General features: G+C 35.7%; 1 protein-coding gene across 5 annotated transcripts in view; it reads right to left on the minus strand.

Annotated features, from left to right (window-relative positions):
* The window catches only part of LMLN (leishmanolysin like peptidase), a 121,839-nt gene extending 98,019 nt beyond the window's left edge, over window positions 1-23,820 (minus strand). For 2 of the 5 annotated variants that reach the window (XR_005028718.2, XM_036904958.2), the window contains exons 1-5: window positions 23,491-23,814; window positions 4,352-4,449; window positions 3,700-3,730; window positions 2,785-2,867; window positions 2,144-2,261 (exon numbers count right to left, since the gene is read on the minus strand). Coding sequence is in view for 4 of the 5 variants with exons in the window: in XM_036904958.2 (XP_036760853.1) it covers window positions 2,144-2,261; window positions 2,785-2,867; window positions 3,700-3,730; window positions 4,352-4,449; window positions 23,491-23,706 (546 nt within the window). In the remaining variant the exon portion in view is untranslated. Of the gene's footprint in view, window positions 1-2,143; window positions 2,262-2,784; window positions 2,868-3,699; window positions 3,731-4,351; window positions 4,450-23,490 lie in introns of all 5 variants that reach the window. The other 3 variants (XM_057503598.1, XM_057503614.1, XM_036904971.2) reach the window with 2 other exon arrangements.
* Window positions 23,821-24,920: the final 1,100 nt, after the last annotated feature.

Consider the following 24,920-nt stretch of genomic DNA (forward strand, 5'->3'; position numbering starts at 1 on the left):
CAAGGCTGCAAAAAAAACAGAAATAGAAAATATTTTAAACCCTGAAACTAGGTGAAAGCTTTAAGGGACTTTCTTGTAGCTACATTTTTTTGTAACTTCCTGTGACTCTATAATTATTTCAAAATTAATTAATAAAAAACTTTTTATTTAATGGAAGTATATTTCCTATTATAAAGTAATCTATGTATCTGGTTAAAAATTCAGATAATATAAACATTTTAGTTTTGTTTGGTTTAATTGTTTGGTTTAATTAAGGTTTAGACATGATCATTTTAGATAAAGTAGAAGTATTAGTAAAATAAATTAAAATTTTAAAGGTAGGAATTGAGTAGAGGGAGATACAGATTTTTCTAAAAGTTGAGGGATAATAAGTTACAGTTAAATCATATGTATCTAGAAGGTAAAAAGTTAAAGTCATCTTGTAATATTACTTTTATTTCTAGTTTTCTGATCTTTGCTCTTGTAATATCTGGTTTTTAGAGAACATCTCCTTTCACATTTCTAAACAATCATAATCTCCAAATTATAAATAGAAAAATCAGTAGACTGTGGTTCTTTTTAGGCACAGCAATACTTTTACAGAGAGACCAAACAGAAATCCCCATTTCATTAGTGTTTACTTTTGCTTCTCTAATACATGTATTTATAAATTTTAAATTTAATTACTTGAATAGTTGGTATTATAAAAAGTTGTGACTTTTAAGCATTCTTTCCCATGATTACTTATTAAAAAATAAAATCAGGACCCCCAAGCAAATAAATAGGAAGCAGAATTTGAAAAAGCCAAGAGAGTTAAAAACAAATAAAAAGTACCTTAGAAAAAAAGCAAAGAAATGTTTCCTAAAATGTCTACAAAATGGCTCTAAATTTCTTGGGGATCGAGATGGATATGTTATTAACAAGATGTTTAATTTTTTATTGTGTCCCTAAAACCCTATATATTCCCAAAAAATTTGAGAAAAGAAAGCTGAGTAACTTGGTTATATTATATAGTGTTCCAAAGCCTTTACTGAGCTACAAATACTGTAAGAAAACAATTACAAAGTAAACTTCATCTAAACAGATGCTTAATTTTGGTTATAAAGTCCATGTTCAGCAATATATTCATTTCCTATTAAGTAATGAGAGAATGGATTCAACAGAGAAAAACGGCTATAGCAACAATCATACTTTCCAATATAGATAGATATTAAATTGGTTTTCTGGTATATACATTTAAATCTTTTTCCTGAAATAATTATCATAGGAAGTTGCAAAAAAATGTAGGTATAAGAAAGTCCCTTAATTATGAAAGTAATATATGTTTTGAAAAATCAGAACATTACAAAAATATATAATTTATCAAAGAAAAGCCCCCCCAACAATCCAACTCTTAAAGAAAATTGTTAACATTTTGGTTATGTGTCCAGATTTTTTAATATATGTATACCTGCAGACTGTTCCATAATTTTTATCATATATGTATATACTTTTTCATGTTTATGCTTTTATTTCATTTTATTGAAAGTGAATAATAGACTATAATTTTTAAATAAAATAGGCTAACTATACATACTGATTTATAACTTATTTTCATTTAAGAGCTTAAATATCTTTCTACATCAGTATATAGATATGTACTCTACAGATATAGAATATTCATTTTTAACAGCCACATAGTATTCTATTACATGTTTATTTCATAATTTAACTAGTACTAATATAAGCATTTTTATAGTTTTGCAAAGATCATCCTTGAACATATCACAAGCATTTTTATGAAATATATGTGTTTTTATGGAATACATTACCAGGTTATATTGAAGCATACATATTTTTCATAATAATGTCAAATTGCCCTTCAAAAACACTAAGGTATATATACCTGCTATAAGATTCTGGAGAATAAACAAAGACAAAGTTCTAAGCTGAAATGATTCATCAGCCCCAGAAATAAAAAGAAAGAAAGAAAAGGAAGGAAATTATTAAATTCATTTGAAAACCAAAGAAAGAATACAATATGCATACCTAACTGTGATTACTTTTGGTAGAAGAAGGAAACTTTTTAACTTAAGTCTGTAAGAATTTCTTCGTGACACTAAGATTCAAAATCTCTAAGTCTATTCTAAAGGGTAAAAACATTGCTAAGAGCAGGGTGAATTACCTGGAGGTGCTCCTCAGGCACTATCACTGGGCCGCATTTTGTATGCTCTGCACATTCCTTAGTACAGTATCTATGGGGATCATTTTCCTTCCGTTGGTAGTGGTTTGTTGTACATTGTCTTCAGTTCATTTGTACATCAAAGTTTAATTACAAAAAAGAAGGAAAGAATAGTTCATAGCAGTTAAAAACATTGTAAAAAACTTGTAGCTGCTATATTAGTTCAATGAACTAATATTATAATATATGGTTATAATATAAAGTTAATATTTTAGTTAGGAAAGTGAACTAAGAAAGAATTTTGGTTCCATGGGAAATCCTACTGATCTGGAGTTTCAAACACTCCAATACTTCATAAAGCCAATATTGCAGACACATGAAGGAGGGAGGAAGGAGATGTGGGGAAGAGGGGACAATTATACCCTAGGGAAAGATCCAATAGGTCACCTCATAATGGAAAATCAGGGAAACATGATTAGCAACTTGTGCTTTTTAATTCTTTTTAAATATCTTGTGGTTTGGTGTCTAAGAACAAACAAAGTAAAATAATATAGTTCAATTTTCATAATTTGCCATACTGGTAGAATTGGGAGGGCAGAGTGCTAAAAGACTGAAGAAAGTGACCTATGCTTAATGTAACATACCTGCTAAGTAAGATTGTGCCTGCAGGTCTACGAACCTGAAAAGTCTTCTCTAAATAAGAAATAGCTTGTGGAAAAAGTTTGTTCTAAATAAAAGTTGAAAAAAAAACAGTCATAATTATATTCAAGTGATAAATTATATTTAAAACAGGTAAGCATAGGATGTTAACTGAGGGGAAAAGGAAGAATTATGGAATACAGATACTAGTTAGTCATAGGTTGTGTGGCAAGGGGTAGGGGAGAGAATGAATCTAGGAGTAAAGGAATTTCCTCATTTTTTTGGTACAAGGAAAGAACACCCAGTGTAAAGTTCCTTCTGTATCTCTATTCAAACAGAATATTATAAAACATAAATCTCAACTGTCAATCTAAATTACTTCAAATTTGAGATTGATTTAGATGATTCCAACACTAGAGTGGTTTATGTTTAGAAAATCTTATGTTCAGAAGATCCACTTTAACTTCACCAATTTCTGTTGGCCCATAATGAACTAGCTTATGGTTATGAGGTTAATACCTCTATAAAAAACTTTAGCATATCACATTATCAGGTAAATTAATCTTAAGGAGAATGAGTCTTTCACCAAGAGAATGGTGTTCTCAATGTATTTCAAAAATCATCATTTTCATGCTATCCTCTGTATGCTCTGCTACTCAAAACTCAAGAGAACAAGAAAATGAAAGACTGATTAAAAATTATAAGATAAGAAGACTAATTTAGTATCAAATACTGACAAAGTTTTGTTGAGTGCATCACAAAGACACCTTTGGTGAAAATGACAAATACATTCACCACCGACACCCTTTATTCAGTCTTTTGCAAAATAGTCACATATATATTTTCTTTATTGCAGAATTCACATACAATAAGCACCCATTTTAAGTATCAAATTCAAGCCACACATATTCATTACATACCTTTACAAGGTATCTTTTCTCAGGAAGCAACCTGAAAATGACAGCATAAAACATCAGAATTGCCATGGTGGGCCAGGGCACTGTCTCACTCTGTTCAGAATACATCTGGCTAGAGCCATGAAGAATGCTTTGTGGAAGCATGCAGTATCAGTCCCCCAAAAATCTCAATTTACCTTGGTGAGCATTTGAGACTTTAGTCTGTGACAAAACACAATGCTAGGCATGACCATATGTTACCTCATTCATTTGGGAAGCCTAGAAGTTTTTGTAACTACTCAGATTCATAATTTATCTGTTTTCTGGATCTGTCATACACTAATTAAAAAATAAGACTGTATCATCCGATTAATAATTTTGTAAGCATTCTTATTATTGTATATACTAGAACTTCCTCTTATTTTTCTTCCAAGTACTAATTGAGGAGGTGCCTGCCACATCTGTTACTGACCACATCCAAGTAGATTCACACTTGTTCTGTTTAAAGTATTCATGGTGTGTAGATTTTAATCATATCCCACTGGCTTCATCTTTTCAGACTTTAAAAGCATTTATATTAAATCCATCTTGAAGGTGTGTTAGCACCTATTTCCAGGTGAAGACATCTTTAAGTTTGATGCTTATTTTAAAAATGACAAAATAATGGTGTACTTACTCTTCAATACTTGTATCATAAACAGTTTTGATTCTTAAATGTTCATCAACATCTCTCTTTACAACATGATTTGCCTTAAGGTGGACCTTCTTTATGACCTGAAAAAAGGAACAGATTTGAAAAAAAAAAAAGTATAGACTAGCCAACTGAGATCCTAAATTAAAATTAATAAACTAAATTTCAAGTATAATACCCAGAAAAAAAAAGGAGAGATATTTCATGTTCACAGATAGGAAGATTCAATATTGTCAAGATGTCAGTTCCTTCCCACTTGATCTATAGATTCAGTGCAATCCCAATAAAAATCCCAGCAAGTTATTTTGTGGATATCAATAAACTGATTCTCCAGTTTATATGGAGAGGCTAAAGACCCCCAGAAGCCAAAAGAATATTAAAGGAGAACAAAGTTGGAGCACTGGCACTACCTAACTTCAAGATTTACTATAAAGTTACAGTAATCAAGACAGGTGGTACCAATGAAAAAAGAGACAAACAGATCAATGAAACACAATAGAGAGCCCAGAAATAGACCCCTATGAATAATAGTCTGATATTTGACAAAGGAGCAAAGGCAGTAAAATGGAGCAAGGATAGTCTTTGCAACAAATGGTGCTAGAACAATGGGGCATCCACATGGGAAAAAAATGCATCTAAAGACAGACCTTACACCCCTCACAAAAATTAACTCAAAATGGATGACAGACCTAAATGTAAAACTATAAAACTTGTAGAAGATACTGTAAGAGAAAACTTAGATGACCTTGGGTATGGTGACGACTTTTTAAGACAACACTAAAGACACGATCCATGAATGAAATAATTATAAGTTCAAATTTATTAAAAATTTAAACTTCTGCTCTGTGAAAAATTACATCAATAAAATAAAATAAGCCATAGACTGGGCAAATATATTTGCAAAAGACACATGTGATAAAGGACTATTTCCAAAATACACAATGAACTGTTAAACCAAAACAGTAAGAAAATGAATAACCCAATTAAAAAATGGGCAAAAGATATGAATAGATGCCTCACCAAAAAAGACACACAGATGGTAAATAAGCATATGAAAAGATGTTCCACATTATATGTCATTAGGGAAATGAAAATTAAAACAAGATATAACTACACATCTATTAGAATGTCCAAAATCTGGAACATGGACAACACCAAGTACTGCCAAGGTTGTAGAACAACAGGAACTCTCATTGTTGGTGGGAATACAAAATGGTACAGCCACTTCAGAAGACCATTCAACAGTTTCTTGCTTGCTTGAACTATAACAATCTGGCAGTTGTGCTCTCTAATATTTACTCTAATGAGTTAAAAATGTATGTCCTCACAAAAACTCTGCATGGATCTTTATAGCAGCTTTAGTCCTAATTGCTACAAGTCAGAAGTAGCCAAGATGTCTTTTCAGGATGTGAATGGGTAAATAAACTGTGGTACATCCAGATGATATAATATCATTTAGAGCTAAAAAAAAGATGAGCTATCAAGCCATGGAAAGATGTGCATATTAGTAAGTAAAAGAAAAGGCTACAACCTGAAAGGCTACATACTGTATGATTCCAATTATATGATGTTTTAGGAAAGGCAAAACTATAGACACAATAAAAATATCAGTGTTTGCTAGAGGTGGCGAGAGTGTGGGATGAAGAGGTGGAGCACTTCTTCGGATTTTTAGGGCAGTAAAAATATCATTATACATCAGTCTAACACCAAGAGTGAGCCCTAATGTAAACTCTAAACTTTGAGTGATTACAATGTGTCAATGAAGGTTTGTCAATTTTAACAAAAGTACACTCTGGTTGGAATGTTGGTAATGGGGGAGTCCATGCATGTGATGGGGAACAAGGATTTGGGAAATCTCTGTAACTGTTTCTTAATTCTGCAGTGATCTTAAAACTACTCTAAAACATAAAGTCTTATTTGAAGAAAGAGAGAGAACGGAAGACAAGGGAACAAATAGTTAAAGTGCTAAAAAGAATACTTTAAACACTCAAGTCTGTATTCAAGAAACTACCCTTCAAAAATGAAGAGGACATTTCAAATAAATGAAATAAAGATATTGATAAATGAAAAGAAGATAAATGAAACCTGAGATAATTCATCACCTGCAGGCTGACACTACAGGACATGGTAAAGGAAGTTCTTCATGGTCGTGGAAATGACACTAGATAGTAACTTGGATCTTGCTTTAGTTTAGGTTGCTATAATAGAATATCATAAACTGCCTTATAAGCAACAGGAATTTATTTCTCATAGTTCTGGAGGCTAGCAAGTCTAAGATCAAAAATGTCTTAAGATTGGGTATCTGGTGTGAACCCACTTCTTGGTTTCATAAAGCAATATTCTGATTTGTCCTCCGGCAGAAGGGGCAAAGGAGCTCTCTGGGGTCTCTTTCACTAAAACACTAATCTCATTCATGGAGGCTCTGAACCTCATGACCTAGTCACCTACCAAAGACCCCACTTCCTATCCATCACATTTGGAATTGGGATTTCAACATATGAATTTTAGGGGGAAAATTCAGCTATGCCAGATGTGTAAGAAGGAAGGAATGAGAAATGGTAAATATATGAATAAACATAAAAGGCTGTTGAGCAGAAGAGTTAACATAGCAGACCTAAGACTACTATCTTTAGAAAGGTCTACTTGCAAGTTTGCTTGTTTAAGTCTGACCTTTAACTGATATGGGAACTTGAATGGTAAACAGTTCCCTACACTGATATAAAATTTCTCTAAGTGATAAGGAAGGATCATTGCACCTAAACTGTTAATAGAAACAATACAGTTTATGCTGAATACTTGTTTTATTTATCAGTCTGCAATATTAGTGACTGATATTGTGCCTACATGACCAACCTCCAATAAAAAACCCTGGGTTCCTAAGCTAAGATGAGCTTCTCCAGCAGACAACATTTTGTGTTTGTGTTATAAGTCATTGCTGAAATAAGTAAGTGTGTCCTGTGTGACTAGGAACTCTTTAGAAGCTTGTGCCTGGTTTCTTACCTCCAATCTTTGCTCCAAAGAACCTTTCCTCCTTGTTCATTGTGCCTGCATCCTTTTATTGCAATAAATATAAGCTGTGAGTATGGCTATGTGCTGAGTACTGTTGAGTCCTTCCAGCAAACCACCAAACCTGGGTAGTCTTGCAGACCCTTAACATAATTATACACATTTTCTTTTCTTATTTTTCTTTCTTCAGGGATGTTAACTGTTTAAAGCTATAATTATAAAGTCATAATTGTGAGGTTCACATATGGAGGTAATACATATTACAATAAGAAAAAGATCAGGGTATAAATGAAACTATACTCTTGAAAAGTTCTTATATTTAACATGAATATCAACTTTAAGTAGATATCATAAATACAAGATACACAGTGCAATCACCAAAGCAAACACTCAAAAAAATATTGCATTATATTGTAAGTTAATTATACCTCAATTTAAAAAATAAAGCAAAAAGATAGAGCTAAAAAGTCAACAGAAGAACCAAAATAGAGTACTAAAGAAAGAACAGTGGAAACACACAAAAATCAAGTGAAACCAAGAAAAAATAAACAGCTAAACTGCACACCCAAGTCTAACCATGTCAATAATCCCATTAAATGTTAACATTAAATATGAATGGACTGAACATTCTCATTAAAAAACAGAGATTGTCAAGCTAGATAGCAGCAAGAGTCAAGAAACTTATTTTAACTATAATGACAAAGAGGTTGAAGTAGAAGTACAGAAAAAGATATAGCATGTAAACATTAATCAAAAGAAAGCCAGAGTGGCTATATTAGTATTAGACAAAGTATATTTTAAAACAAGGAATATTACTGAGGATAAAGAAAGAGACAGTACGTAATGCTACATGGGTTAATTAACCAAGAAAATGCAACAATCTAAAATGTGTAAACACCCAACATCAGAACTTCAAAATATATGAAGCACAAACTGAAAACCAAAAGAAAAAACAGACAAATCCACAATTTAGCTGGAGGCTTCAAAACTCTTATCTCAGTAATTGATAAAAGTAAACAGAAAATCAGTAAAGATATAGGAGACCTGAGTAGCACTACAAATAAATTGATATATCTGACATTCATAAAATGTCCTGATGACAGCAGAATGTACATTTTTCTTAAGAACACATGGAACATTCAGCTAGATAGATTATATTTTTGGCTATGAAAACAAACCTTAAGAAATAGTAAAAAACTGAATCATATAAAGGATGTTATCTATCCATAACAAAATTAAACTAGAATACAGTTACGTAAAGAAAACTTGGAAATCCCCTAATATTTGAAAATCAAACAACAAACTTCTAATTAATCCTTAGGTTGAAGATAAAGAAATGTTTTTCACTGAATGAAAAAATTTATTTTTCATTAATCACAACAAATTTATCTTTGGGGGATGTAGCTAAAGCAGTGTTTAGAGGGAAATTTATAGCTTTAAATATTTACATTAGAAAAAAATAATCTCAAATTAATGATCTAAGCTTCCATCTTAAGAAACTAGAAAAAGTACAAATTTTCAAAAAAGAAAATAATAAAGAGCAGAAATCAATTAAATGGAAAACAGAAAAACACAATAGGCCCCCTATTGTTTTTCACTATTTCAGTTACCTGCAGTCAACTGAGGTCCTTCATTAGACAGTAAATAGTAGCCTAACACTATGTCACAATGCCTACATCATTTACCTCACTTTAACTCATTACATAGGCATTGTATCATCTCCCATCATCACAAGAAGGAGGGTGGGTACAGTTCAATAAGATATTTTAAGAGAGAGCTAACACATTCACTTAACTTTTATTACTAGAATTGTTTTATAGTATTTAATCTCTTACTATTGCCTAAATTACCAACTAAACTTTATCAAAAGTATGTATATACAGGAAAAAATACGGTATGTAGGGTTCAATACTGTCTGTGGTTTCAGACATCTATTAGGGGTCTTGGAACATATGCCCAGTGGATAAGGGGGATTACTGTAAAAGAGAAACATCAATGAAAACAAGAGCTAATACTATGAAAAAGTTAATACAATTGATAAACCCCTAAGCTGACTGACCAAAAGAAAGAGGACACCAATTACCAATATCAAAAATGAAATAAGAGACGTCACTACAGACTTTATAGACTGTTATTATGATAAACATAAGAAATACATATATTTGGTCTTTGTCCCATTTCTGGCACAGAGCTCCTAAAACCCTTAGAATTACCAAAAATATGAGAGCCATAAATGTGTATTTTGTTAGGTTAATGAGGTGACTTTTGGAAAGCATCTAAGGATGGGGACTGGTTGCCAGTGGAGCCAACCATGGGAAGGGAAAGGGGCTAGAGACAGTTCAATTACCGATGGCCAATGATTTAATCAATCATGTCGATGTAACGAAGTATCCATAAAACCCAACCTATAAAATCCAGCTCGGTGAACAGATCAGAGACTTGGGGACAGTGTCACACTCAGACAGCATGCAAACTCCTCATCCGTTCCTCCTACTTCCATCTGATTGTTCTTGAGTTATATTCTTTTATAACAAACCAGCAATCTATAAGTAAAATTTTTCTCTGAGTTCAGTAAGCTGTCCTAACACATTAATCTAACCCAAGGAAGACGTTGTTGGAAACTCCAATCTATAGCCATTCAATCAGAAGCTCAGGTGACAACCTAGAGTTGCAACTAGCATCTGAAATGGTGGAGTGGGAGTGGTAGGACATTCTTGCAGAATCAAACCCTTAATCTGTATAATCTGATGCTATCTCTTTGGTAGATAGTGTTGGAATTGAGTTGAATTGTAGGATATGCAGCTGGTGTCAGAGAGTTGCTTGGTGGTGTGTGGAACCATCCCCCCCGAACACACACTGGAATTAGCACCAGAACATTTTATAGACATTTAAAAGATTAAAAGGGAACATTAAGAAAGGATATAACCATTATAAATATCTATGCACCCAACATAGGAGCACCTAAATATGTGAAACAAATACTAACAGATCTAAAGGGGGAGAAACAGAATGCAATGCATTCATTTTAGGGGACTTCAACAACCCACTCACACCAAAAGACAGATCAACCAGACAGAAAATAAGGAGACAGAGGCACTGAACAATACATTAGACCAGATGGACCTAACAGACATCTACAGAACACTCCACCCAAAAGCGGCAGGATACACATCCTTCTCAAGTGTAATGGAGCATCTTCCAGAAAAGATCACATAGTAGGTCATAAAAAGAGCCTCAATAAATTCAAAAAGATTGAAATTGTATCAAGCAGCTTCTCAGATCACAAAGGTATGAACTAGAAATAAATTATGCAAAGAAAACAAAAAAAGCCCACAAACACATGGAGGCTTAACAATATGCTCCTAAATAATCAGTGGATCAATGACCAAACAAAAACAGATATCAAGCAATTTATGGAGACAAATGAAAACAACAACTCAACAGCCCAAAACCTGTGGGATTCAGAGAAGGAACTTCTAAGAGGAAAGTATATAGCAATATATAGGTCTACCTCCAGAAACAAGAACAATCCCAAATGAACAGTCTAAACTTACAATTAATGAAACTAGAAAAAGAAGAACAAATGAAACCCAAAGTCAGTAGAAGGAGGGACATAATAAAGATGAAAGCAGAAACAAATCAAATGAAGAGAAAAAAAAAACAAAAACAGAAAGAATCAATGAAACCAGGAGAGCTGGTTCTTTGAGAAAATAAACAAAATAGATAAACCCCTAGCCAGACTTATCAAGAAAAAAAGAGAGTGTACACACATAAACAGAATCAGAAATGAAAAAGGAAAAATCACAATGGACATCATGGAAATACAAAGAATTATTAGAGAATACTATGAAAAATAATATGCCAATGAATTGGACAACCTAGAAGAAATGGACAACTTTCTAGAAAAATACAACCTTCCAAGACTGATGCAGAAAGAAACAGAAAATATGAATGGACCAGTTACTAGCAATGAAATCAAATTGGTAATCAAAAAACTACCTAAGAACAAAATACCTGGACTAGATGGCTTTACCATTGAATCTTATCAAACATTTAAAGAAAAACTAATACCCATCCTTCCTAATGTTTTCCACAAAGTAGAAGACGAGGAAATACTTCCCAACTCATTCTATAAGGCCAGCATCACTCTAATACCAAACCAGATAAAGACACCACAAAAAAAGAAAATTACAGACCAATATCCCTGATGAACATAGATGCAAAAATACTCAACAAAACATTAGCAAACCAAATTAAAAAACACATCAAAAAATTCATTCATTATGACCATGTGGGATTTATTAAAGGGATGCAAGGATGGTATAATATTTGAGAACCAATCAATTCTCATATACCACAACAACAAAAAGAAGGACAAAAATCACATGATCTCAAGACAATGAAAAAGCATTCAACAAAATTCAACATCCATTCATGATAAAAACTCTCAACAAAATGGGTATAGAGGGCACGTACATCAACATAATAAAGGCCATATACAACAAACCCGCAGCCAACATCATACTTAATAGCAAAAAGCCGAAAGCTTTTCCTCTAATATTGGAAACAGGACAAGGATGCCCACTCTCTCCACTTTTATTCAACATAGTACTGGAGGTCCTATCCACAGCAACCAGACAACACAAAGAGATAAAAGGCATCCAAATTGGTAAGTAAGAAGTTAAACTGTCACTGTTTCCAGGCAACATATTACACATAAAAACCCTAAAGACACCACCAAAAACTATTAGAATTCATAACTGAATTTGACAAAATTGCAGGATATAAAGTTAATACACAGAAATCTGTTGAATTGCTATATACTAACAGTGATTTAGCAGAAAGTGAAATCAGGAAAACAACTGATTGAACAAATGAAGATAACAAAAAAACAACAGAAAGAATCCATTTAAAATTGCATCAAATGAATAAAATATCAAGGAATAAACCTAACCAAGGAGGAAAAAGACCTACACTCTGAAAACTACAAGACACTCGTGAGAAAAATTAAAGAAGACACAAATAAATGGAAATCTATCCTGTGCTAGTGGACAGGAAGAATTAATATTCTCAAAATGGCCATCCTGCCTAAAGCAATCTACAGATTCGCTGAAATCCATATCAAAATACCAACAGCATTCTTCATTGAACTAGAACAAATAGTTCTAAAATTCATATGAAACCACAAAAGACCCTGAATAGCCAAAGCAATCCTGAGAAGGAAGAATAAAGCTGGGGGGATTACCCTTCCCAACTACAAATTCTACTACAAAGCCACGGTAATCAAGAAAATTTGGTACTGGCACAAGAACAGACCCACAGATCAGTGGAACAGAATAGAGAGCCCAGATATAAACCCAAGCATATATGACCAATTAATATACAATAAAGGAGCCATGGATATACAATGAGGAAATGACAGCCTCATCAACAAATGATGCTCACAAAACTGTACAGCTACATGTAAGAGAATGAAATTGGATTATTGTTCAAGTAAACTTGAAATGGATCAAAGACCTGAATGTAAGTCATGAAACCATTAAACTCTTAGAAGAAAACATGGGCAAAAACTTCTTGAATATAAATATGAGCAACTTTTTCCTGAACACATCCCCTCAGGCAAGGGAAACTAAAGCAAAAAATGAACAAATGGGACTACATCAAACTAAAAAGCTTCTATACAGCAAAGGACACCATCAGTAGAACAAAAAGGCATCCTTCAGGAGAAAATATTAATAAATGACATATCCGATAAGGGGTTAACATCCAAAATATATAAAGAACTCACATGCCTCAACACCCAAAAAGAAAATAACCCAATTAAAAAATGGGCAGAGGATCTGAAGAGATACTTCTCCAAAGAAGAAATTCAGATGGCCAACAGGCACATGAAAAGATGCTCCACTTTGCTAATCATCAGGGAAATGCAAATTAAAACCACAATGAGATATCACCTCACACCAGTTAGGATGGCCAGCAACCAAAAGACAAGAAACAACGAAGATGTGGAGAAAGGGGAACCCTCCTACATTGTTGGTAGGAATGTAAACAGGTTCAACCACTGTGGAAAGCAATATGGAGGTGCCTCAAAAAACTAAGAATAGAAATGCTATTTGACCCAGTAATTCCACTCCTACGTATTTACCTGAAGAAAACAAGACCCGGTAATTCCACTCCTAGGTATTTACCCAAAGAAAATAAGACCCTTAATTCAAAAAGACCTGCACACCTCTGTGTTTATCACTGCACTATTTACAATAGGCAGGATATGGAAGCAACCTAAGTGTCCATCAATAGATGAATGGATAAAGAAGATGTGTTACATATACACAATGGAATATTATTCAACCATAGAAAAAAAGAAATCCTCCCATTTCCCACAACATGGATAATTCTAGAGGGTATCATGCTCAGTGAAATAAGGCATGTGGAATAAGACAAATACCAAATGACTTCACTCATTTGTGGAGTATAAAAGCAAAGTAAAACTGAAGGAACAAAATAGCAGCAGACTCAGAGACACTGAGAAGGGACTAGTGGTTACCAAAGAGGAGTGGTTGGGGAGGCTGAGTGAGGAGGGAGAAGCAGATTGAGGGGCACTATAATTTGCAATGACAAAATAAATAGGTCACAGGGAAGGCATCAGCAAGGAAAAGACAAGTAATGACTCCATGGCACCTTGCTTATGCTGATGGACAGTGACCGCAATGGAGGTGGTGAGGACTTGATAACATGGGTGAATGCTGAAACCACAGTTTATGTTAAATCATGATAAGATTGTATATCAATGATACTTTAATAAACAAATAAATAAATAAAAGTCTAAATATAGTTTTAAAAAGGAATATTAAGAAAAACTTTTTCCTAAATTTGACAGTTTCAATTAAATTCTTTGAATCATATAACTGACTAAAACACAAACAAGATGAAATAATCCGAATAGTCCTGTATCTATTACAGAAAATGAGTTCATACTTTACAACTCTCTAATAAAATTTCTGGGTTAGAAAGCTTCATTCATGAATTCTACTGAACAGGTAAGGAAGAAACAACACTGACTGTATGCAAACTCTTCCTGAAAACAGAAGAGGAAAAAATATTGCCCAACTCATTCTATGAAGCCAGCATTACCCTATTTATCAAATCCAACAGTTATTGAAGAAAAAAAAAACACTATAGACCAATATCCCTCATGAATATATATATATATATGTATATATATATATATATAAATTCATGAACAAAGTATTAGCAAATCAAATCTAACAAAATGAAAAAGGGTAATACATCATAACCAAGGGTGTTTTATCTCAGGAAATGTAAGGCTCAGTTCATTATTCAAAATAAAATCAATCAATATAATTCACAATATCAACTTGGTAAAGAAGATAAAGCTATGATATCATTTGGCCATATCAACTGATGTAGAATTCAACATCCATTCACAATAAAAACTATCAGCAAACTAGGAATAGAAGGTAATTTCCTTAACCTGATAAAGCACATCCACAAAAATTCTACAACTAATATTCTTAATAATGGAAGACTAAATACTTTCCCTCTGAAATCAAGAACAGTGCAAGGAAGCCTACTTTTGCCACTCTTACTCAACATCATATTGGGGGTTCTAGTCAGTAAGATAAGGCAATATCAATAATACTTGTAATAAGCAAAAGATACATATTGTAACCCCCAAAGCAAACATACATGTGTGTGTGTACACACACACTCACACATCCCATAATTAGGTTAAATGTAAAAGGATGGAAAGAGATATATCATGTAGGTGCTAATCATAAGCAAGCTGAAATGGCTATGTTAATTAATATCAGACCAAATAGCCTTCAACACAGGGCATATTACCACAAATAAAGAGTAGCATTTTATAATAATAAAGGGTTAATAAATGAGAAAGACATAATTATAAATGTGAATGCACCTAGCAGATTTTAAATCCATGAAGCAAAAAACTGACAGAACTAAAGAGACAAATTTACAATCTTAGAAATTTTTAAGACCCTAAAAATTAGCCAAAAACTTGTAAAAAACAGAAAATCTGAAGTATATCATCAATCACCTCACCTTAATGACATATATATAAACCTATACACAATAACTATAGAATACATATTCTTTACAAGTACACATAAAAAGTTAAACCAAATAGAGCAAATACTGAGATATTAAAAAAAACCCTCAAATTTCAAAGGACTGAAGTCTTGCAGAAAATATTCTCTAAATTAGAAATCAGTAACAATAAGATATGTAGAAAAGGACCAAATATTTAGAAATTATACTTTAAACATTTTTAATAACCCATGGGTCAAAAAAGAAATTGCCAAGGAAAATAAAAACACTTTGAACTAAACAAAAATTAAAATACAATGTATCAAAATCTGTGGGCTGCATCTAAAGTTGTATTTAGAGAAAAATATCTATTTATATAAAAAAAAGGCTCAAAAACAGTGATCTAAGTTTCCATCTAACAATATGAGCAAAGTAAATCCACAATAATTAGAAAAAGAAAATAATAAAGAACAGAAAATAACGAAGTAGAAAAGTCATTAAAACAAAGCATACAGTTGTTTTTAAGTGATCAGTAAAGTCAATAACCCCCTAGCAAGAATGGACTAAGATAAAATGGAATAAACACAAATTACCACATTAGAAATGACAGATTTTACAGATTCTACAGACATCAAAGGATGAATTATTATGAACAACTCTATGCTAATAAATGTAACAATTCACATGAAATAAAGTCCTTGAAAAACACAAGTTACCAAGACTGACACAAGCTCAAACAGAATAGACTTGTATCAGAGAATATGGGTTTATCTAAACCCTCCCCTATATCGTGGTTGTTTGGGGCCAGAAGTGAAAACAGGGAAATGACTATAAATGGGCACATGGGATCTTTCTGGGGTGATGGAAATGTTCTAAAACTGGATTGTGGTGATGGAGTACAACTTGGCAAATTTACTAAAAGTCACTAAAATGTACACTTTATAGGTGAATTTTATGGCATATAAATTATAGCTCAATAAAAATACTTTTTTTAACTCTCTACAAAGAAACTCTAGGCCCAGATGGCTTCAATTATGAATTATACCAAACATTTAAGGGAAAAGTTATTTCAATTTTATAAAAACCCTTTTAGAAAATAGAAGATTGAACATTTCTGAACTCATTATGTATGACCAATATAATTCTGATATCAAAAGTTAACAAAAACTTCACTGAAAAGGGAAATTGTAAACCAACTTCACTCATAAGCATATATGCAAAAATTCTTAACAGTTTATTGGCAAAATGAATGCAGAAGCATATAAAAAAGATGATACATCATGACCAATTAGGGTCTGTCCCAAAATTGCAAGGTTGACTTATTACTGGGAAATTCAATGCAATCTACCATGTAAAAGCATACACTATAGAATGCCATTTATATAAATTAAGTTCCAGAAAAGGCAAAACTAATCAAATGTAAAAATTAAAAAATCAAGACAACAGTTTCCTAGGATGGATGGGAGATATTGGCTGGCACAGGACAGGAGAGAACTTTCTTGAGAGTGGAAATATTTTTTATTGTGATAGGGTTGTGGGTTTTACATGGAAAATATATGATTGCATTTGTTACATTTCAATAAGTTATCAAACAAATATTTAAAAGTAACAAGTGGGAAAATGGGGAATGGGTGGAAGCACATGAAACAAGAATGACAATAGAATGTTGAAGCTGGGTGATGGGTCCATGGGAGTTCACTGCACTATTCTGTTTTTGGTTTTGTTTTAATTTACATAATAAAAAGTAAAACAAAACAAAACTTGGAGGTTTTAATTGAAAACAAATTAAATGAAGCAAAATGTTTTGTAGCTCCCCACCACTACAAAAGCAAAGTTACTATAATTTCCTTTATCATTTAATAGAGGTGCAGCCACTAGTATGAGTACTGTTAGGCTGGAGGAAGGAAAGACAAGGACATGCAAACAGAACAGAGAGATGCCATAGGGGGTGAACAGACCAGAGCCCAAGGTCCATGCCTTATATGGAAAGGGGACAGCTCTTCCTGAATTCCACCCTTCTGATGTGCCAACTAAGACCCGGATGTCAGCCTCCTCCCTCTTGGAAGGAAAAAAAGTTTCTAGTTGTCTATTATGTCACCTTTAGCCAATCATACCTCTCCATGCCCCCTAGGATAGCTTGCCCACTACTCCCCCTCCTAATCCCTTATAAGCCCCCACCTCCCTGACCGGGTGTGACTTCCCCACCCTGTAATACCGAGACTGTGGAATATCACCCAGGAGTGGAATTCAAATAAACTACCTGGCCCTTTGTTGCCTCTCTTCGCCTGCTTATTTCGGCTAAAATTTATCTTACATTTGGTGCCAAAACCCAGGAAGGAGCATGAGCGCAGGGCCCTAACCGTCCACCGGTGGCCCCGCCCCCTCCTTCCCTGACCCAGGACCCTCAGACTTCTCTCCACTGTGTGGACTATTTTCCAGTGAGTCCCTCAGTTTCCCCCGGTCTGTTTCCCTTCCTAACTCCGTTTCACCTGGTCTGTTAGAAATCGTAGCTATGTCCAGGGGTGCATCCGGCCCCTGGGCATTCAGCCCACCCTCTGTGGGCATTCGGCCCGCCCCTGGCCCTGCGTGGGGGAGGCGTCCCTCACCCAGGCTCCCAGGACGTCTCCCCTGATTTGGCACGCTTGGGACGCTGGGCGCTCCTCTCAGCGGGATTAGTTGGGAAGTGGTGCAGACATGGGGAACCAGCCCTCGAAAGCAGAGGCTCAGACCCCACTGCAGTGTCTCACTTCTAATCTGGCTACTTTATATTTGTCCTGGGAAGTTCGCAAATAGAAGCTAGTCTTTCTTTGCTCTAAGGCCAGGCCTCAGTATCCCTTGGACAACCAATCTCGCTGGCCCCCTGAGGGAACTTTCAATTTTAGCCTCTTCACCACCTTGATTAATTATTGCCACTGGAGCAGACAGTAGGGTAAAATCCCATATGGGCAGGCTTTTTGGACTTTGCACTCCTGTCCAGACCTTTATGTTAAGTGTTCAATGACTCAGGTTATCCTGGCCTGATCTCCAGTTAAAGATTGTCAGCCTCTTATTCTGCCCAGTCCTTCTTCCTTTTCAGATCCACCAGAAGACCACAGTCATCCGCCTCCCTCAGCTCGCAATCCCCTCCCCCTCTCTCCGCCACCATCTTTAAGTCCTTTGTCCTCCCCTGTGTCGCCGCCATCTTAAAGTCCTACATTCTCAACCATGCTGTTGTCCTGCTCTCCTCTTCCGGTGGCTGCACCACCCCCTCCCCCTCTCCTTCCACCTTCACCGCCCTCTTCCTCCACCAGAACACGCTCCTCCCACCCTCCGGTTCCAGAAGCCACAGACAAGAAGCTGAAGAGAGGGAAGGCCATTGGATATCAGTGACTCAAGTCTTTATATCGGTTTGTCTGTCTGTGTATATGTTTTTGTGTGGGGAGTGTTGCTGACTGTAGTCACTGTTTCTCAGTTTGTATGTTTGTGTGTCTAGGTGTATGGATGAAAAATATTTTCCTACCTCTGGATGGTATTAATAAAAATTGATTTAAAAACAAACGCTTGTGAAGATTGGGCATTCTAAAACTTCCAGAAAATCTGATAAAAAAGGTCAAGCATTAATGCAGATTTGGGTTTGGCTGAGGCAGGCATGTCCTTGCGGTTATCAGCTGCCTAAGTTTACCTAAGGTCATTTAAGTTGATGTTATTTGCTAAATCTTTTAAGAATAAAATGCTTAAAGGCTTGGCTTTGTCTAATATTCAGTTAAGGTCTTGTAAGAAATCTAGCATAGGTGTTACGAATGAGTGAACTAAGTAAGTGTGGCAAGTGAACACCTCTTAATTGTGTGTTACAGTGTGTATACCTATCTACAGCCTAGAAATCTTTGTGGTAACCTAAAACCTTAAAGTTTTGCTAAGTTAAAAAGATATCCTTTGTGCTTAGTGAGAGATTGTGTTGTAAAGCTCACAGTTAACAGATATTATAAAATTTTCATAAATTTGTCAATCCAAAGAATGCCAGTGTTAACAGTTTGTAATAGCCTACTTCTCAGTGTTCACTAAAAATTAAGGTACCTAATGGTTTTAAGTTCTAATTAAAACTACTTAAAGTAATAAGGAAAACATTTCTGCATGCTAAAGAATTTGTCTTTTGATAAAAGAAAGTAACTTTATTCCAAAGTACAGCTGTTTATTTAGAAAGAGAAATCTAAATGTAAAAAGGTTGTAGAAAGTTTGTGGAAGAATTTAATATGGCCATGCTATATAAAATTAAAGCAAATGACTCTCAGTATCAAGTACACAGCAAAATCAGAATTTTGTTTTCAGTTAAAAAGACAAAGTTTTCTTAACTGTTAGCCTGCTCCTAATATTGAAAGATTGCAAAATGTTCTCTAATTGTTTTATCAAAGCAGTTTCTCATGCTTAAAGTCTCAATGAGTTGTTGGAGTATTTAAGAAAATAAGATCTTAATATTAAAAACCTAAAAGCTAAAGTTTGCTAACAACTGTGTAACCTTCTTTATTTGCCTTTGAGGTATTTTGTTGTCATTCTAGTTAAATAGACAAGTATTGCCTCATGGCAACCTATAATCCTATTTAAGCAAGTGCCAAAGAAACTTTCTTCTGACAGCTTCCCAAAATCAAATTCAAAAAGGTACTTTACCTCTAGTTAACTCTAACATGTTCCAGAGGGCCCCTGGAACATGTCAGAGGAACTTTTTCTCATTGGAGAAAGTATTTGGCTAATTTAGCTTATTTATCTGATATATAATTACCTGCTTAATTACCTAGAAATCACTGTCAAAAAGAATAATGCTAAACTTTGTTACTAAATGTTTTGTGTTATAGAAATATCAGAATTTCCTTATGTCAACTGTCTTACAGTAAGCTCTCATCAAATCTTTAACCATTGTCATTTGTAAGTCTTTTATTATTTATAGTCACTGTTTTATTACTCTTAAGCTAGTAAAGAACTAGATTTCAGCAGAACAGGTATTAGTTACATAGGATTAAGTAAACTAAGGAAGATGATTTTGTGGCTTTTTGTTTCAAATGTTGTTGATAAAGTGTTTTAAGCTTTTTCTCTTAAGCTGACAACAGTTTAGTAAATGACTGCCTTTATAAGCAGAATTGAAACTTTATCTTTCTCTCTACCTGATCCCTCCAGAATTTAAAAACTCTCAGTGACTATTTTTATATTTCATGGCAGTATGTTTATTTGCACAGGTTCAATAAGAATCTGCTTTCCTTGTAAGAGGACCAATTAAAAACACTGGTTATATTACCAAGGCTTTGACTGGAACGTCATACCTGAGAGACACGTGTGTAAACTCAGATATGAACAGACAGCTTTAAGGAACTAAGATTAACTTTATAAAGCCAACAAAGCCCCTTAAAAGAACTGGCCTGGTACCTTGCTTACAGAGTTCCCAGCAGCCTTACCAGGTAAGTAAGGAAGGTCACTTCCTGGCAAGTGCAGGACCTCAGGAATGTCTTGGGAACCTCAAGAAGAGAGGAATTCACCCAAATCTACAGGTACTGCAGGCACAACCTGATGGCAAGTCTGGCTTGGCTTTCTGGCCTCAAGAAGCCTTTAACAGTCCAATCTGAAATTCCTTATAAAAAGTTCCAGCAAAGCATACTTAAAAGAGCCTATGTAATCAATTGCTCTTCTTGCTGCACTTATGCAAATAATCAAGCCAACTGTTAATTATTTTCTTAATCTGGCTACTTCTAATAAAAATGAGGGTGATTTTAGAGAAAAGTATTGTTTCAATAATGCAGTCTTATTAATAATTCAATTAATAATTCAATAATTAGTCTTATGACTAAATCCCAATACTAGTCATTGAGATGTAAATTCGATCCAGAATTCCAGTTCCCCCACAATAGCCTGGCTAATGCCCCTACTGGGCCCCTTAATAATAGTTTGTAGTTTACTCTTAGTTGCCCCTTGTGTCCTCAGGTTCCTCCAACAGCGGCTAACCCAGATGACCCAGGTCGCCACCAGCCAGATGTTACTTCACCGTTGCGCACCTCTTCCCACTGAGCCCCCTCCTTTGGCCTAATACCAGCCTCAAACCCCCACAATTCCCCTTGTCAGCTGGAAGTAGCCAGATCGAGTCGTCGCCCATTATGACCAAAAGGCTGGAATGTTAGGCTGGAGGGAGGAAAAACAAGGACAGGCAAACAGAACAGAGAGATGCCATAGGGGGTGAACAGACCAGACCCTGAGGTCCGTGCCTTATATGGAAAGGGGAGAGCTCTCCCTGAATTCCATCCTTCTGATGTGCCAACTAAGACCCGGATGTCAGCCTCCTCCCTCTTGGAAGGAAAAAAAGTTTCTAGTTGTCTATTATGTCACCTTTAGCCAATCATACCTCTCCACGCCCCCTAGGATAGCTTGCCCACTCCTCCCCCTCCTAATCCCTTATAAGCCCCCACCTCCCTGATCGGGTGTGACTTCCCCAGCCTGTAATACCCAGACTGTGGAACATCACCCGGGAGTGGCATTCAAATAAACTACCTGGCCCTTTGTTGCCTCTCTTCGCCTGCTTATTTCGGCTAAAATTTATCTTACAAGTACAATGAATGGTTCTTCCCTATATTTTGTGCCCAAGTTAAAGGAAAGAGGTTAGGGGGACTTGCTGTTACACACTTTATGATGAACCCAGAAAATTTATTGGGGATGAGAACTCTCAATAACTTAATAGTTTGCTTTTAATATCTGAAGCACTATCACTAGTGAGTTTGTTCAACCAAAAGAGGCATAAATAGGGATAGACTGTTTCAGGAAGTTTCAGGAAGAATATTCAGCTCTATATAAAGAAGTACTTGGACAATGGTCTCAGACTTGCAACCAGTAGTAGATAAATAAGTCCTGGAGATCTAGTGCACAGCACAGTGATTATAGACAATGCTGTATTATAAACTTAAAAGTAGCTAAGACATTTTAAATTTTAATTAATTCAGCCAAAATACAGTGTCATGATAAAAGCTTTAACACCCTACAACCCCAAACTTGTTATTTTGGTGCATATGAACAATAGGCATAGAAATTTTGTGAATTACCATAAAAATAAGTGGTCTTAGATTTCTGAGCTGACTTGAAAATTTCTGGGTTAATATTTCATGATAAAATAATAAGAAAATTATAAAGCCAAGCACAACATGCAGCCCTATCCCAGGTAATACGTCTCCTTTCCTCAAAGAACACTTATTGGGGGCCCTCCTTTGCTTTAACTGTGTAAGGAATCAAAGTGTAAGACACACACCCTATCCCAAGGAACCTTACAATTTAACTACAAAGGGAAGTAAGACATGCCTAAAAAATCAGCCATTACCACACAGCAGTAATTGGTTAAGTGCCAGAAGAGAGCACAGATAAGATGTACTGTGCAATGAAAGAGCGAACGTTCTGTGGGGTGATTTCAGCAGGCTGTCTTGAGGTTGGGAAAAGTAAACTGAGGCTGAAGAATTCAGACACATAAAAACGGAGCGAGGAGGCAGGCACTTACAAGGCAAGAGATTTCCCTAAAGCAGGCAATGTGAAGTAACTTGAAAATAAACCTGGATTTTGTCTTCAGAGAATCCCTAATATCCCCCCAGCGCCTTCCCTATCAATTCCTTCCCAAACCTTTAGATCAGTGGTTTCCAAAGTGGGGTTTTTGGACAAGCAGCATTACTAACCAACCAGAACTTGAACTGCAAATTATGGGAAACCCACCCCAGATCTAATGAGTCACAGAGCGGGGAAGTAGGGCAGCAATCTGTGTTTTAACAAGTCCTTCCGGTGATTCTGATGCTCGCTGAAGTTTGAAAACCACTGACTACGCTAAGCACAACCCTCCCCACAGGAAAGTGATGATGCTCTGAGCGCCTAACTCAGCCACTTTGCTGGGTGCAGGAGGGGAGTTGATAGCATGTCCCAACCCTCTTTAAATAAGAGTTAGATGTCTGGCCCAATCTCGCCGTCTCCTCCGATACACCCTGTTCCCATCACTACCCAGGTCACCGCCTCCCGTACTACTACTTTACCCTACAGGGCCCGCTCCCGCTCCTCCTTCGCCCTACCTCAGTATCAGAGGGGACGAGGTGCCGGCAGGGAGGGGAACTGCTCATGGAGACAGGAATGGATGTGGCGCTTGCCCGGAGCCCGCCCAACAGGAGTAAAATGCTTCGGACCCATAAAGAACCGCTCCAGCGCCACCGGCTTGGGCCCAGGCCTGAACCGGAGGAAGCCACTCCTCCCAGCTCAGCCGCCATCTTCGGGCCGAGCATCGTTACCATGGAGTACGTGACGCCTGCGCGCCGGAGCTAGTGGAGGGACCAGCCGGCGTAAAGACGTCTTTCAACTGGCTAACGTCAACCACAAATTCTCCGCCCAATATAGGCATGGCAGCCCGTCCACCGCGTCTCATTGAGCGAAGCCGACCAATAGATACTGTCTAGAGGCCCACGTGAGTAGTACAGAGGATATAGGGGGTGTTCTTGGCACTGAAATAGTATGTTGTTATTAAGGCAGTTTTTCAGCCTGTAACTCAGTTATTCATTGAAAATATGTGCACCTACTGGGTGCCAGGTGGCTTAGACAGACATATAAACTCACTGCAAGGTATTTTATGGTGGAGCCCTCTGTGTAGCAGGTGAAAAGAATGTAACTTTCATTTTTACTTAACCTGAGTCACCTGTTTTAGGCCTATTTCTTCTCAAGTGAAGTTAATTTCCTATAAAACCATATGTGTCTTTTACTATTCAGCTTCATCTTGTATAAAAATCAAGAATTGCAATTGCAATAACCCAGATAAAGACTGGGGTGAATCCTTGCCATTAAGGAAATTATCTTCAAAACTGAGATGTGAGAAACTGGAACAAATTCGTTAACAAAAGAATTACAATGAGAAACTGGAAGCTCTGAGCTGGAAGTCATCCAATAGGAACCGAATATTGTAAAATATTAACTTGAGGGGTAAAGAAAATCTTTACGATTTACAATTCATTTATCAAAAACACGTACTAATACAAGGATGGGGTATATTACGAGTAAGGGCTCATTAGATAATACGTCTATCATCCCACAACTAGCAGCAGCTGTAATTCTAAACCAGATTTAACTTTCAGAACTTGTGCTCTTTCCACTACGTGGATATGTAACAAAGAATGTGACCAGTCATCTTCAGGTCAGTACTTTTAACAGTAGTGTCATGCTTGGGACAGTCTATTTCAATGGCCTAGCAAGCAAGCTGCTAGCCATTTGAGGTAATTTCTATGAAAAATGGTACTCTTCCAATGGCAACTGTCTTGAAAACTTTTGAGCACCAAACCTCAGAGCAGAAAAGCATTAAGCATGCTTTCACAGGTGTTGCACTGTCAGTTGAAAATAGGATTACAGTTGACCTTTGAACAGTGGCAAGAGTTAGGGGTGCTAACCCCTCCCAGTGGTTGATCTAACTTTTGATTCCCCAAAAACTTAACTATGAATAACCTGACCAAGAAGCCTTACC

This window comes from Manis pentadactyla, chromosome 1 (genome assembly GCF_030020395.1).
Source record: "Manis pentadactyla isolate mManPen7 chromosome 1, mManPen7.hap1, whole genome shotgun sequence".
Lineage (NCBI taxonomy): Eukaryota > Metazoa > Chordata > Mammalia > Pholidota > Manidae > Manis > Manis pentadactyla.